This window comes from Sander lucioperca, chromosome 13 (genome assembly GCF_008315115.2).
Source record: "Sander lucioperca isolate FBNREF2018 chromosome 13, SLUC_FBN_1.2, whole genome shotgun sequence".
Taxonomy (NCBI): Eukaryota; Metazoa; Chordata; class Actinopteri; order Perciformes; family Percidae; genus Sander; species Sander lucioperca.
The window spans coordinates 8,081,097-8,096,685 of NC_050185.1; the positions used below are offsets into that span (position 1 = coordinate 8,081,097).

The 15,589-nt window shown below is 39.0% G+C and overlaps 1 protein-coding gene across 3 annotated transcripts; it reads right to left on the reverse strand.

Annotated features, from left to right (window-relative positions):
- Positions 1-4,409: 4,409 nt before the first annotated feature.
- cnih2 (cornichon family AMPA receptor auxiliary protein 2) lies at positions 4,410-14,552 on the reverse strand. Of its 3 annotated transcripts, none has more exons than XM_031311050.2 (7): positions 14,012-14,552; positions 12,871-13,095; positions 10,458-10,526; positions 7,260-7,307; positions 5,437-5,549; positions 5,215-5,358; positions 4,410-5,044 (listed from the first exon to the last, which is right to left on the reverse strand). In XM_031311050.2, the coding sequence occupies exons 2-7, from the start codon at positions 12,919-12,921 to the stop codon at positions 5,017-5,019; spliced, it is 453 nt and encodes a 150-aa protein (XP_031166910.1). In that variant the 5' UTR covers positions 12,922-13,095; positions 14,012-14,552; the 3' UTR covers positions 4,410-5,016. The 3 variants fall into 3 exon arrangements, with proteins under 3 accessions (XP_031166910.1, XP_035846899.1, XP_035846898.1); XM_035991006.1 differs by having other exon boundaries at positions 12,871-13,553; XM_035991005.1 differs by having other exon boundaries at positions 12,871-14,552.
- Between the last annotated feature and the right edge of the window lie 1,037 nt (positions 14,553-15,589).

Consider the following 15,589-nt stretch of genomic DNA (forward strand, 5'->3'; position numbering starts at 1 on the left):
TGTCAGCAGACCTGTCTGATTAAAAAGACCATTACACCTGTGCTTAAATTAGCCTTAAAGTGCCTCAGGAATTTGACCATGTATCAACAACCTTCTTGTCCTACCTGTAGTCTGATCAAAAACACCAGCATGGCTACAGAAAAATGGGGTTTTATTCATTTATTAAAAAAAAAAAACAGCACTGATTTGGTTTTCATTTTTAGCAATAACACATTTTGAAGGACATATGTTGTCATTTGTTTTAGAAAGTAATTTGCACATACTTGAAAAAAATGAAATGTCACGATTTTTATGAACGAGGCAATTAATTGAAACTGATCGAGTTTAGTTACAGATGAAAGCGATGGATATTTTTATAGATGAGCTAGCAGCTGACAGTCGGAGTGAGTCACGCTCAAGACGATTCACGATCCAAATAAAAACAAAAGTGCGAACAGGTTTGACACATTCTTGGACACAAACAGCTACTGTTATGAAAGCCCATCCGCTCCTTCATTCTTAGGATGAACAAAAACAGCAAACGCAACATCTTAATTTTGTAATGACAAAATAAAAATAAACGGAATATAATTTACAAATTACATCTCTGCTTTTAATGAAATAACCCACTTTTGAGTTGCTATGCTTTCACTTTTCAGTTTCTCTAGTCTTCTTGTTACTGTCATTGTCCTAATATACAGTATGTCCCTCTGGTCTTCCTATGTATGTATTTCTATACAGCCATGAAAATATGCAACATCCCAGAGTGTCTTGCATAATAATGAACGAGTGAACATGTCTGCATGCATGCACCTCTGCGTGTGCGTGCACTTGCCAATTGCGTATGCCAATCGTGACGTTTCAGGCCTATCAGTTGTAGCCAGTTTCCATGGTAACATCGCTCTGAGAGCACAGACGTAGGAGAGAGGGGAGCGGAGTTGGGACAATTATGGTGGTGGAGGGTGCTGGAAAAAGGAAGAGCCCGCAAAGATGAGAGTGAAACAGTGTGAACCGTGGGAAGACAGAACGAGAAACAGATGCATGTGTTGTGAAGGAGCGAGCATTCCTGTGTGTGCATGTTGCTGTGTGTATCCTGGGATAAGCAGGTGTCATGCATAGAAGTATTGGGGTTGGGGTTGTCATGACTACATACATACACCTGTTTTATGTGTACCAGGATGGAGTATGACTTAAAAAAAAATACATTGTGCAGAAAAGCAGTGCTGCCAGGCATGTGTACCACCTTGAATTTGATTTTTTCTGTGTTTTGAGTGAGAGCCTCACAGTGAGTCAACAGGAATCTGTAATACAATTTAGTTTCCATGGTGACAGCGGATGGACAGGGAATGATGTTTTCTTTTCAAACAGAGGGAAAACGCCAGCTTGAAGCATCGTTGTTGCTCTGTTTTCTGTCTGAATCATTATTTAGACAAGTGATAACCTTGCAAACCTTACAGACCCTACAAATGACTCCCCGAGGCTGCTTTATGCTCAGCATTTTCTGCTGTGTCTCTTTTTTCTTTTTCAAAACAGGAGAACATTTTTTTTTGCTGAGCCTTAAAAATGTCAGAAAATGTTTAATGTAATACAGCTGTTGCAGTGACATTTTCATCAGCAATCTCTTGCCGTGGAGATGTACGTGTGTCACCTTTGTTTTGTTATGCAATCCAAGAGGCATCGCTGTGCTCTATAATTTGATGTGTTAGTATTCTGGAGGTGCAGACATTAATGAAAGGCTATCATCGTCTCTTTGCCGCCTCTCCAGTTGAAGCTCTTTTCACATCAGCGAAGCATTTTCAGGGAATTCAGTTATTTTGGTGCTTTTTAGGAGCTTGTGTGAATGTCTCTGAAACCACTTCTAAATGCAGCTGTTTTTCCACAGCTTTCGATGTGGTGGTTCGTCTCTTATACTCCCTCTAATGCATTACTCAGTATCCTCACTTATTAATTCACCATTCCCCAGTACATCTCTGGTGTTGGCAGTGCATCACGTCTGCAAATCTACTCACAGGTGGCTAAAATACTGACCCTCAACATACAGGAAGTAAGAAACTTGGAGATGATCTTTTTGGCATTACTGTTTTATTAGAATATGGCATGAGAATTGCTGTTTATTAACTGTACATCATTGTGTAACCTAATAAATATAAAGTAATCCACCAAATTTACTGTAGCATACATTGATGATAAATGTATAAAAGACAGATACAAATAGATATACTCAAATACAATTTTCTAAAATGCTTTGTTTAGAGCAACTACATAATGACATTCAACCAAGCTGTATTTCTCCTCCTTTCCTCGTCTTCCTGTGCTTTAATAGTGATTGTCCACACTCAACACACTCGCATTGTTGGCAGAGTTCTGAGGTCTCAGTATCCTGTAATTACTTTTATGGGAACATCATTTGGCACATCATGTATTGTATTGTCTACTGTGTGTCTTCAAGAACACTAACAGACTATTCAAGTTGCTTCAGTCAAGTAAATGTTGCAATTTGGTTGAAATTCAAATCACACAAGCGGTTTGAGTTGCTCCCTTCAATCGTTAGTGCCAAAGTGACATGAAACAGACTGTGATTGACACAAGAAGTGTGTGTGTGTGTGTGTGTGTGTGTGTGTGTGTGTGTGTGTGTGTGTGTGTGTGTGTGTGTGTGTGTGTGTGCGTGTGAGTTTTTTTTAATTGGTGTACTTTACATATGTAATGTACTGTATGAATCAGTCACTACAGATGAATTTTGAACATTATTTTGATTGGGAATAAAACTCTTATTTAAAAGATAAGACTAGGGATATTCTATATTTTTCTTGTTTTCAACAAACATCGTCCTGCTGTTGTAAATACTCGGAGTGCGGAAACATGTATCAATCCACGGCTGAAAATAGTCCCCAAGAAGTGCTGAGTGACATTTCTGAAAAACTACAGTGCCCAGCTGTTTGAGGAAATGATTTAACCTTTAAGATTACACAATATATTTGTAACCTGTTTTTTAAACTTTAGTAGAAACAGTTTGGAGCTGAGTGCCACAGACTATATGGAAGTCCTAAATATTAACACATTGTTGGTTTTAGTCATTTCATGGGGTTTATTGACACTAACTAAAAATAGAATAATGCCAGCCTGACTATTTGATTCATATCGGTATCCATAGTTGCTTCCAATTGAAATGTAGTTAAAGCTAGTCATTAACATGCTAACATACACAAAATGTACAGCTAAATTATTTGTGTAGTAATAGCAATAATCTTAAGTATTCTGTGTTCTCTATTTAAGTTTCCAGAAGTTATTTTGCCTGTTTAAGAATGAAAAAGTGAAACAACTAGTGTTAAATCTTCGTGTTTTAGTTGTAAATCTTTTGAAATAATTAGATACTACTTCAGTAGGCTTCAATGAGACCTTATTGTCCTAAGTGAGTCCCACAGTTTATATACCAGATGTGTCATCACTACCATTTACTACATGTAAAGCCGGTGTATGACAGACATCACAGTTTGTTCTCAGGCTCCAGAGTTTTCTGTTTTTCTACTGATGTTAGAATCACACATTTGAACCATCACTTATCTACTAATAGATTAAACTAATGAACACATGATAGCAAAGGCAGCACCAGCTGAGGACAGGCTTCGCTGTTACAGATCTTGGTCATCAGCAACATTAACGTCTTACGTCTGTCCCTTCTGAAACTGTATGATAATAGACGTATTGAGATGACTTTCATATTTTTACTTATTATTAAATAAATAAACGTTGATATTTTTACACTTCTGAAATAACGGAAACGTTGTCATAGAGTCATTATTGTCTCATCTGCCACTTGTGTCCCACTCACTAATACATACACTGAATATCATATGACATTGATAGTTTGCTGTTTTTAATTGCTTTTTGTACATGAAATTTCTATAATCTACCTTGGATCAGAGAAAAGGTTCTGTGCTAAAATGACTATAGTATAGATGCAGATGAGTAAGAGTAAACTGGAAATAGGAATAAGGCGCTCCCTGCACACTAAAAATCAACAGAACTAAGTTTTTTTCTATTTTGATCAAGAAAAAAAGCATTGTACCAAAATGAAATGTGTTACAGTAAGTGAAGATAAAGACATGACAGTGCCTCTGCATGTACATGAAAATACTGCCTCGTCACATTTCTTTTCACTTGTCCTAATTGACTTTTAATTTGGCACAATGTTTTTCAGATATAAACTTTTGGCATTAAATGTCTGAGCATGATGCTCTTTGGAAAGCATGAACCTAGCAGGAAATACACCCTTACAGCAATGGACATACTTATTTTGAACACACATTACAAGCACTGACCCTTGCAGTCAAACTTATGATTAATTCCTTGTCTTTGTTACAGTGTGGAATTTGACTTTTGGCAGAGGCTGGCGTCAAGGAGATGTTGTGTTGGTCTACGCTTTATCTCTATCCTGGTTAAAAGTGCACACACCAAACTGTTATTCCCCTGCCAGGCCTTCTGCATTTCTTACAGTGTAAAGTCCTCCTGTACAATTTGTTTCTTCCAGTTGTATGTACCTGTACCTCAAACAAAGCAGTGGTTTGATATTTGAGGTGTCTATCATCCTAAATGCATGGAATGATACCAAAATATTCCTCAAAGTCGAAGAATACAGACATATTTTGTTGAATTCCAGCCCCTAAGTGTTTGGAGCTTCACAGTGAGTTGAGCGACTGGATCAGTATGAGCAGCATGGGAAAGCTCCAGCCCTTCAGAAATATATTGTTAATTTGTGTAATGGGTCAAAGGCAACACACCTGCTGCGTCCTCTTTCTGTTTCGTTTCAATCCTTCAAAACTGTGTCCAGTTGTCCGACAGCAGTCTCTAGGTCGAAGCGATATAATCGAGTGGAGGCCTTTACATTCACATTATCACACAGATTGGTCTTCTTGTTTTGTCCAGGGTTAGGTTGTTGAAAACCCAAGCCAGTGATGGGAAGGATACATAAGGAGAGGAAGAGTTGATGTCTCCATTTATTCCAAATACTTCCTTTTATTCCTCCAGACATCCTGTCTGTTAGAAGCTCACCAAGGCATAGACCATACTTCGGGAGGAAATAGACCGTGGAAACAGATGGAAAAATAGGCAGAAAATATGAATTGTGTTGCTATTTTTAGTTAAGTAAGTTAATACAACATTGCAACAAATCTGAAAGGCATCACTGAAACCTAGCCAATCAACAATGTATTGAAAATATTATGGTTCTGTACTGACCTGTAGAGATAATAGAAGAAAGAGAGCAGATAAAAGCCCAGCTTACACCAGGACTCCTTCTGGCAGTAATTGAGAATGTCGGCGTTCATCACACTGACGGGATCATACATGACCTCTGACCCGTCAGCTGGCCGATGAAGAAACCTGAAAGTACAGAGAGGTTTGTCTCACGCTCGCGCTGGATCAACACAAGCTTGTCAGACATTTGGTTTGGGACTGTACCTCCACAGATGGTAGAAGAGCAGCGGGATATTTAGGCCAAGTGTGACCCACTCTCCAGCACACATGAACATCAGGCAGAAGAGCCCGTGGATGGAGTACTCCGGTACCACCAACTAACCAGAACAGACACAGGAAATTAGGTAATAGGTCTGCATATAATCACGGAAATCTGTATTCACACTTCAATAACTGCTGGGAAAACACTGAAACACACATGGGTCGCATGTTGTGAAATAACTACAATCTACGAAACTCAAATCACACTGCGAGGCAAACACTTTCACACAGAAGGTGTTAATGTTACTCATGAGCCACTGCTGTTACGAGTGCAAATATAGTTTCATACACATGTAGACTGGTTTTTAGATGTTAGTAGAAATTGATGTAGTTTGACATAGATAGTTCAGGTTGCTCAGCTTGCTTGCCTGCCTCTGATTGGCTACTTGTTGCCTTCGTTGGTTGGGTTGGTTAGGTTAGGCATAAAAAGTAAGATTGGTTAAGGTTAGAGTAATATCAGGGTTAGCCAATCAGATTAGGGCAGGTTTTGGCTTCATCCGTACCTCCGGACTGTCCATCCTAGCATCTGGCTGTTTAGCGGCTAAATGCTCCACTATGTTCCAGAGTTGCTAACTTTGTCTGTCTGCTGTTTGGTGCTTAAACATATACATTGTTGGTTATAGCTGCTTTAAAGAGTTTTTTTTTTTAAATCAGCATCGTTTTTTGTTGACTCTCCACCTTTAACTGCTCCAATCAACCGTTAACAGCTTCTCTTTGACTGACAAAATTGTTGATGGGACAGATAAGTCACCACTTATTGGTTAGGGCAAAATAACTCTCCGGGCTGGGCTGGCATAAACATGATGTCAGACTGAATAATGAAGTGAAAACAAAAAGGCCAAATAGTAAATTAGTCTGATTACCAGGCTAGATTGATCACCTTTCTATTTGTAAATTGATTAGGAAAAGTTTTTTTACTGCATCATGCTCCGCACTGGTGAGCCTTGTCATGGTTTTAGCTAAATAAATTTCCTGTTGAAGATGTAATTTCTGTGCATGTTGTCTCCCTCTGCAACCGTTAAAGGTGTTTGAAATTATATTTTCCCTACAGCAAAGATATTAAACAAATATGTGTCATCTAATGTCTTTCTCAACTAGTGGTAGAATGAGTATGTATCAGTAACACTTTTATTCCTTCAGTGCACCACTGTGGAAAATAATGAATAATTGAAATAATGAATCAATAAATCAATCAGTCAATTTGCAAACAGCTGTGAATCAGTAGCTAAATGCAGGAAAACATCTAATACCCATTTTCCCTCCAGATAATAAAATAATCTTTTCACAGATGTAAAATACATTATGGTCCAAATTTTGATCCCAGAGCTAGCCTTGTAAGATAACATTGTGCTTTGCACCTTCCCTGATACATTAAAGCTCATGTTATATTATATTTATTTATTGATATAATAGCTTGAGTTTATTTAAAGTCCTATGTTGTACCTAATGCTGTTAAACATTTTCCAACACATGCATGTTCAAAATGGCTTTAAAAGCATGTCACGTTTAGTTTAGGGATATTCAGCTCTCTTTCTGAAAACCTTGAAATGTGAAAAAAACATCACAACATCTACTGCTATTGACGGTATAACTGTTCTCCATCTCTGTGTTTTTGCAGAGCGGTGATGGTGGGTTGTGAGGATGGGCTACATGTGAAATGAATCTGTGTGCGTCACGGTCCTCACAATAGAAAGCCAAATAATCATGGTTGTCTGAAGCCCCTCAGTCACCCACCAGCAGTAGGTTAAAAACAAACGATTACTCACTTTGCGAAGAAGGTTGCAGATTCTTTCAATGTTTAGAATCCTTTCCCTCTGTGGACAACAAGAAAGTCTGATTAACAGTGTGCATATTTCTTCATCCTATTCACCAATTTTGTCTATCTATGAAAAGAAATCTTAAGGCCGAGATAATACATGCTTTCAAGCTTCAGAGAATTCTGTTTGCAGCTGACAAATTTTGACACATTTCAGTGCTGCATCAATAAAATGCAAAAACCACACATGGTGAGTGATTTGAAATACAAAGAGGTTACTGCTTAAATTTAAATATTTTGGCTAAGGTAAAATATGCATCTGTACAAGGCCATACAACTCCATCTGATCCACAAAAAAAAAAAAAACTAGACTTATCACTACATTTAATGAATAATAATTGACTGACTAACCAACTTTATTTATATATGTTTATATATTTATTTTATACATGCAACCAAACTGTTGGTCAGTACATAAAGACATTAGCCACATTTGAAGCAATAAGCACAGTGATGTTTGGTGCAGGTTTGGGTTTTAGAGTTGAGTCTCCTGTGAGCCATGAGAGAGGGCTTAATGATCAGTTTTTTTTAGAAATGAAAGCCATCCATCTTCTACAAGCCAGCAGCCAATGGTCTCTCATTGATTAGGAAGCCAGGCAAATGAGATGTGTTGCTGTTGTTCATCCACCTTGATTAATGTGTCCATCACCGGGCTAATGCTCTCCACACACTAAAAGAACAAAACTGTTCAATGTATCATTACATATCATTGTGTGTGGGGACTCTTCCATTTTCAACATGGGGAGGGCCAGGCACAAGAGACCAGGTAAAGAAACGTACCAATAGACAGTCAAATTGTTCATTTATTTTGCTTCATTTATTTATTGAAACACAAATATGTCGAGTCGATAAGCAGCATGGATATGCTATATATGTTTAGCATGTTTAGCATACTGGTGTTTGTTTCCTCTGTATTTAATGAAGCCTCAGCTGTAAAGGCTCTCATTTAGTGACATATTGAGGCATCTGTCTTAGTTACAGGAGGATGGCTTCCAGTATTGAGGCTCCTGTCATGTCCGTTCCCTTTAGTGTAAGCCACAAGCTGCACCTTTTATGAATCTGTAAACATAAATCAAAACTCCCCCGGCGACCTGAAAGTGGATTTTGCCCTGAATCTACAACATCCAGCCTCCAAGCCAGACACTGGCTCTATAGCATCACTGTCTATTTGCAGTTGTTGGTTAATTTGGTCTATGACATTTCCTTTTTTTTTTGCTTGCTTTGTGCACTGCATCCTTCCACGACACTGAGCTTAAAAATGTGAAGAGCCTTCCAGCTAAAACTACTATACATTTTACGGTTTAATTGCACTTATAAATTGTTGTCCTGCAGTAACTCTGCTAAGATTTACTGCCCTAATTAGTGCCAGGTCATCCACTTCACTATGAATTTTTAATTGTTCCAACAAGGGAAACACGACTGAAGACATTAATCAAATGCAGTAGGGACATTTCACAATATACAGAATAAATACAAGTAATGCAGAGCAAACAGTGAGTATCAAGTAGTATAATGATTACTTATCAAGTAGCAGGTAAGTATAAAAGAATTGGTTTCACTGGCAAACAGCCTTGTCATTTTACTACAGCCACTAACATTAAAGAAGGCACGAATGAAGGAAATGTCACTTTTGTGATTTGCTATTTCATGGAGAGAGCTGTGGCCATTTGACATGGCGCTGCTCTTTTTAAGGTATTTCAAGCGTAAATAATTCTACATTTCAGTCACTTTTAATCAACCAGCCAATCACAGTGTTTGTTTGTTTTGTTTTTATGGCTGTGCAGATAAACTGATGAGATAAAATGATTCGGAAACATATGTCTCTTCCATTATGTTCTTTTGTAATTTCTCTCTCACTAACAAATATTTACAGCTTTTGTCCTTTTTTTGCCAACAACAGCAGATGAGTGAATACACCTTGCTTTCAGCTAACATCCGAGATAATCACCATAATTGCCATGTATGTGTTCTTCAGTTTGTGCAGTTTATTGACTTTGAGAAATACTGGCAGCATCGCAGCCTAGCAGATCATGTTCTTTCTGAACACATCTGGCATGTTGACAAGTATAGGTTGTTAGTTATAGATTAAAAAAAACACCTGTCCAATGAAATGCAATCCAATACAATTGCCTTGATACAAATCCTGCTGCTTATAATGTTCAATATGTGTTAGCTCTCCTGAGGGGGGCAAATAACACATCCACTTTGAACTGATTATTCACATCAGTATTATTTCAGAGCTACTGTTTTCGGGTGCATTATATTTTAATTGTGTTATTGTGTCCAGCCCTCCTGTAGCTGGCGGGCCGCCATACTCCCACAATCTGCTTTCACACTTTCCTCTCCCACTCCTCATCACTCTCACTTTGCAGTTCAGATGCAGGTTCACATGATTGCTGGAACATTAGCTAACTTGTGAAAAAGACATTCACAGCTGCTGTTAACTTGCTAAATGAATAATGGCAGTCATTAATGACTCATGATGATGTTTTTTTTTATTTTATTTTTTGCAAAGGATTCAGACAGAGACTTTCAAATGTGATTTTTGAGTGAATAAGTTTGTTCTTATACAGTGAGGGTAAACCTTTTTCAGTATCTCATTGTATAAACGCCGGCTTCATTTGCATCAATCTCTTTAATTAATTAGGCCAACAAGCCGCCATATTTATGGCAAGTTGATTGCTTCAAACTGCATACAAATGAGACACTGAAACACTGCCTGGGTGCTACTGTTGCAATCACCTGGCAAGCTTGGATAAGTATGAACGGTTTTAAAAGGAGTACACATATTTGATGTTGGCTGAATGCAGCTGAATAAAACATTTGAAAATGTTCATTCTAAAAGCACAAAAACCTTCATTTACATGAAATGATGGCTTGCTTTTCCCATATGATTACATGACAGTGTGCTGTGGGTTTCTCATGAAAGGCTATTCTTCATAAACTCAGTTTGTTTATGAGGAGTGAACTGAAATTTGTTATATTGACTGATAACTTTAGGCTCATATGCAACATTTAGGAGTGAAACCCTCAATTTGTTCTCAGTATTTATGTGTAGATCACTGAAGGTCCCTTTTGGAAGTGAAGAGAAGGGCTTTACACGAGGGTTTGAGCATTCTTGAAAGAAGAGAAACAGCAGGGTTCTTACCGCTCTGGTGGGATTGCTCTGATCAATGGGGTTTTTGAAGTCTGTGCGAAGCTCATCAAATGCAATGATCTGAAAAATAACAGACATGTGAGATTGTTTTCAATTAGCCTTGTTACCTTTAGAGCATTAATGAATGCACACACTGTAACTGTTTATGGAATCAAGACATAGTTGCTATCCTTTCAACACCACACTCTTTGAAGTTGTCTCAAGTCTCAGCCTGTTGTACAATACTGTTGTAACTATGGAACGGTTTACTGTTCTGCACACCCGCTACATCTTGTACAGCTGCAGTCACATTGTTCACTTTGCCCGAGTGCACATGGTGATCAAATGGTGAATGTGTATATAATTACTTACAGCCTTGCTCTTTCTCTTTACACTGTGTACTGTATGAGCTCCGACATGCGTCATTATGTAGTTTATTTAAAGAGCTAAAATTCTGATTTAAATTCTCCCTGTATTGTCACACAGTGTTAGTTTAGATCTGACTCTGTTTTTTCCCTGTTTTTCATCTCCTCTTAAATGATACACCAGCCTCTTTTAATTAATCCTGATAATAAAGTTCGCATTAGAAACTATAGAATATCAATTGAGACATAGGCAGCTGTCAAAGGAACTCCTTTTGTAATGACAATTAACATGTATTTATTCCTAATCTTCACATTTAAAGTTATGTGTGGCAAAAGCTAGTTATATTTAAAATGCAAAACTTAAATATCTCAACAAAGCATACATTTTAAGAGGATTATGGTCTACTGGAGGCCTGTATAAAATCACAATTTAGTTTCTTTGTCCTTTTTAGAAAAAACGTCAAACTATATCAGACTGAGGTCACTGTAGAGAAAATAATGTCATTGTTCGGTTAAGCTATGCTGTACACTCTCTAGCTGCTCCCTGGGAGGTGAGTATTATGGGAGATCATTTTTCTCATCAGCCCCCTGATTAATAGCTCTATAAAAAATACTAATAATTCTCAGTGTAAAGGCCACCTGCTATGTGCTTATCATCAGTTCATCTTTTTAACAGTGAAGCTTATCTTTGACGGTCCATTGAAAAGCAATAAAAAGCAGACATTATTTGTAGATAAGTGATCATCTGATTTGCATCCTCAACAATGACTAATAATATGAAAACAGATCTGTTTGAAATAGAAACAGTCGTGGTGGTAATTTCCCTCATACGAGGGCTATACGGCTCTCCCTTGTCTCCCTTCACACTTAGCTCTGTTGTAAACAGATGCAGTTTCCATGGCGACATGGTGAGCCCCTCAGTGGGCTCTGTGGTTACTATAGCAGTGAACAAACGTTGTGATTGGTTGAGAGTCACAGAGAATGGGGGTGCTGTACCCGTGGGTAGAGGCAGACTGGGGGAAGGGGTGAACATAATCATAGTTTGATACGCTTTTGCATCTCATGGTGGAATGCTTAGCCAGACACACGCTTCTCCCTGTCTCTTTCACACACACACACACACACACACACACACAGACACACTGACTGACTCATATGTAGTCTCACCCACTTAGTCAATTGGTACGTTAGTCATTTCAAGTCTTATGTTCATAATGATGTGTATTGTATTTTCCCTGCCTCCATGAATCGAATGTTAAAGGTGAGAGATCAAAGCTTTAGTGTTTGTTGAGTCTGCACTTGTATAAACCAGCAAGCCGAGTGCACCGGTGTCCAGCGACATCTGTGCAAATTCCACTCAAAATGCCGCAGGCAGACAGATTCACAACAACCTGGCAGTGAGATTTATGATCATTGTGTTTTGCCGCCTCCCTGTACTCATATCATGCAGTTTGCTGAAGCCCAATCACCTTGTTTGAAGAACTGTTTATTGTCAGTTCTCTGGGATCAGAGGTTGATTTACTGTGGAGGAATGGAGCTGCTTGGAATCTGTCTTTTTGCTATATGTGTCAAGGCCAGATGAGTTACTCTAGTGATAAACCAGCATGTAAACAAGACACTTAGACACTATATGGAAATAAGATGAAAAAACACACAAATAAATTACAGTAATAAGTTAACATTGTGTGTTTTTCAGGCTCATGCTCTGTGGTCTGTTTCAACCATATAGGTTTCAACTAATTATGTCTTTGCAGTTAGGTGTTAGAAATTAAAGGCAACAAAGTGTCATTTCGTGGCTTTTAAGATGCAATTCAAAACGTCAGTCACATGTAGGTAGCCTGCAATTACACTGAGATTCAGCTGACACATTTATGCATGCCATTACCTCGAGAGTACCTGAGAGAGGTGTGTGCATATGCCGTGTTCCTGTCAGTGTTGTAGAGCTGTGTGTAGGTGGATGTGTTTGTCTGCCTGCGTGGGACGGAATGTGGACATTCACAGGCCCTACATTTAGTGTCAGTGTGTGTGCAGTGGCTCCAAGTATGCACAGTGCTACTCACCTGCCATATGACAAAAAAGATGAGAGCAGCGCACAGCACCAAGGTGAGCATGTAGCAGAAGGCCGCAAAGGTGAATGCCACGGCAGAGCCCGCCAGCCTGACGACGAGATGGGTCGAGAGAGAGAGAGGGGATTTCTCCCCTGCTCTCTATCTCTATCTGGCGATTGCCCTCCCTCCTTTTAGTGGAGGTTATTGTCTGTTTCCCCCTCCGATGCGAGGAGGAGTCTGTGTTGTCCAGGTAGGTAGAACACTCAGTTTTAGTAACAATCAATAACCAGCTTGGCTTCCCGATCTTCCACTCACGTCTTTGTCTCTTTTTGTGTGACAGCAGCACGACCACTGTGTTGCTTTGATTTAGGAAGCACTTATTTGTCTGTTCACAACCACAGTTGTCTGTCGTTGGCCTGATGCTCTTTTTTAGTCTCTGACAGGCAAGATGTCTGTCTCCTCCTTCTCCTCCTCCATGTAGTTTCTTTTTAGACCAAGCCTACACATTTTTTTTTTCCTTACAGCAACGCAAGCCTCAAAGTGTCTGACTGACACGCTGACAGCAGAAGCACAGGATTCTTGTCGATACTAAGCGCAGCTCTGTGTTTTAAAAACATTGAGGATTATGGACTAAGATGGTTATGGCTTGTGATAGTTCAGTAGTTTGTCGTATGGCTTTCAGTTCATCTGTTGCTCTAAATCAAGAACACCATTAATGACGCATATATCTAAATCACATTTAACGCACTTGTAAACAACCGTAGTTTGCAGATTATCTGTGTGTTATAATTTACAGAGACAGTCTCTTGGCTTATTACTACATTTTGGGGACATGATTAATCCCCACATCAATCTGATCGTTTGCTAAATACACAAGGTATTGCTTTGCACATTAGACAGTTAGTTATATTTTGACAAAGCAAATTACAGGCGATTTCGCAATAAAATAATATAGTATAAAATAATAAGTATAAACCAATGAGGCAGCAAATATTGGAATTAGGTTTCAAATGAAATGGCTATTTAACATTACAATGCCAATATCACACATCCAAGAGGACTTACAAATACAAGATCAGAGTACAATAAATAAGATAGTTTGAGTTAGCATGGATAAATATCTTGACCGATCTTAATATCGAGGAGAGAATACCTGTGTCTGGTTGGAGACGTGTCTGCCACTGAACAGTCCAATCTGTCCTCGTCTCTGTCAATTTGGGTCGGCACCATGTCACAATTCTCTGCTCTGCATCTTTCTCTCAGACGCATCCCTCAGATTTCTCCAAAATCATTGAGATTTGTCTTTGCTGACGTGCAGGGTAATAAATTCTCGGGGGGGGGGAAAGGGGGGGAATTTAACCAGAAACCTGCAGAATCTACATGTTGAGTCGCATTTACTCTGACTTAGAAATCTCTTCTCTTCTTAAGCAAAAATCTCCACAGCCCTCAGAAGTCATAAGTTAATTAGTCCACCTTTCTATTATCTCCCCCTTTCTCATTTGGCTTTCTTTCTTTCTTTCTAAAGTCCTCTTTCTTCTGATCTTTTTGAAAACAGACCTGAATGTGTTTCCTGAGTCTACTGTCTCTGTCTCTACGTCTATTTCTTAGACTGCGAGAGAAATATTTCTATCACGCTTGATGTTATAACGGTCAACCAATAGCATCGCTCTGTCTTCCTCCCTCTCTTAGTTGCACTCTCTGTTCTCTCCCTCTCTCTCTCTCTCTCTCTCTCTCTCTCTCTCTCTCTCTTTCTCTCTCTTTCTCTCTCTCTCTCTCTCTCTCTCTCTCTCTCTCCTCCTCCACCTCCTCCTCCTCTCTGTCTGTCAGTCTCCCTCTCTCTTGCATTTAACCATTTCCATAATCCCTTGTTCCCCAGGGAGTGATGAGGGGGCAGGGCAGGCTGCAAATGTTTTCTCTTTTGTCTGCAGCTCTCTCTCTTTCCATTTCTCTTCCTCCCTCTTTCACCAGAGCCTTCACTCATCCGTCACTTCATGTAATGCACTGCAAGTCTGTTTCTTAGAGGGTGTTGCTCTCGATCACCTGTGATTTCTTTCAATTCTCCGCTCTATTAGCAATTCACTCAACATCTATTAAATTTCTCAATTTTACCATGTACATTATTTCTTTGACAAATGCCAAAGTCTGTAAGGATCACCTACATCACAAAAACAACACACAGCATTTGTGAAAGTTCTTCATCACTGTCTTTCATAGTCATTGTTCTCTGCTGTTAATTAAATATAACGGTCAGGACAGGGGCGATGTGATGATTTAATGCAGTAGTTCCCAACATTTTTTTGTCTGACACACCCACAGCTGAGCTGAGATGACCACCCATTATGTTCAAAATATCTTCTTATGAATGGATTATAATCTGCAGAAGTGGGAATCGCTCATGTGCTTGATCCAGACAGGGAGAAGCATTTGATCAGCTTTGTAGGAGACAGGAAACAGACCATCATTAGATCCTATCAGCTCTGGCATTTCTCCTCCTTCAGTAATACAAAATACCAGCTTGTTAGCCAACCAGCTGCGGACACTTGGATTCATATTGTCATAACCCAGATTGGCCAAATTATTGCATGTCTTCAATCACTGATAAGCATAGCGACCCCTATAGAGCAACAACCTCTCGTCTCCTTTTTGGCTACTTGAGGGCAGCAGAAACAAGCTGTGAACACAATACTGACATATTATCACATTTTTTTTGCCTCAGGGCCAGCAACAGCAT

What these genes read in the sequence shown, in the direction of transcription:
- cnih2 (XM_031311050.2), bottom strand. Translation starts at nt 12,921, where the DNA reads ATGCTCACCTTGGTGCTGTGCGCTGCTCTCATCTTTTTTGTCATATGG. An exon ending in AGAGCAATCCCACCAGAGCG is followed by an intron (nt 7,308 to 10,457) that starts GTAAGAACCCTG and finishes TGTTGTCCACAG; the next exon opens with AGGGAAAGGATTCTAAACAT. An exon ending in TCTGCAACCTTCTTCGCAAA is followed by an intron (nt 5,550 to 7,259) that starts GTGAGTAATCGT and finishes TGTTCTGGTTAG; the next exon opens with TTGGTGGTACCGGAGTACTC.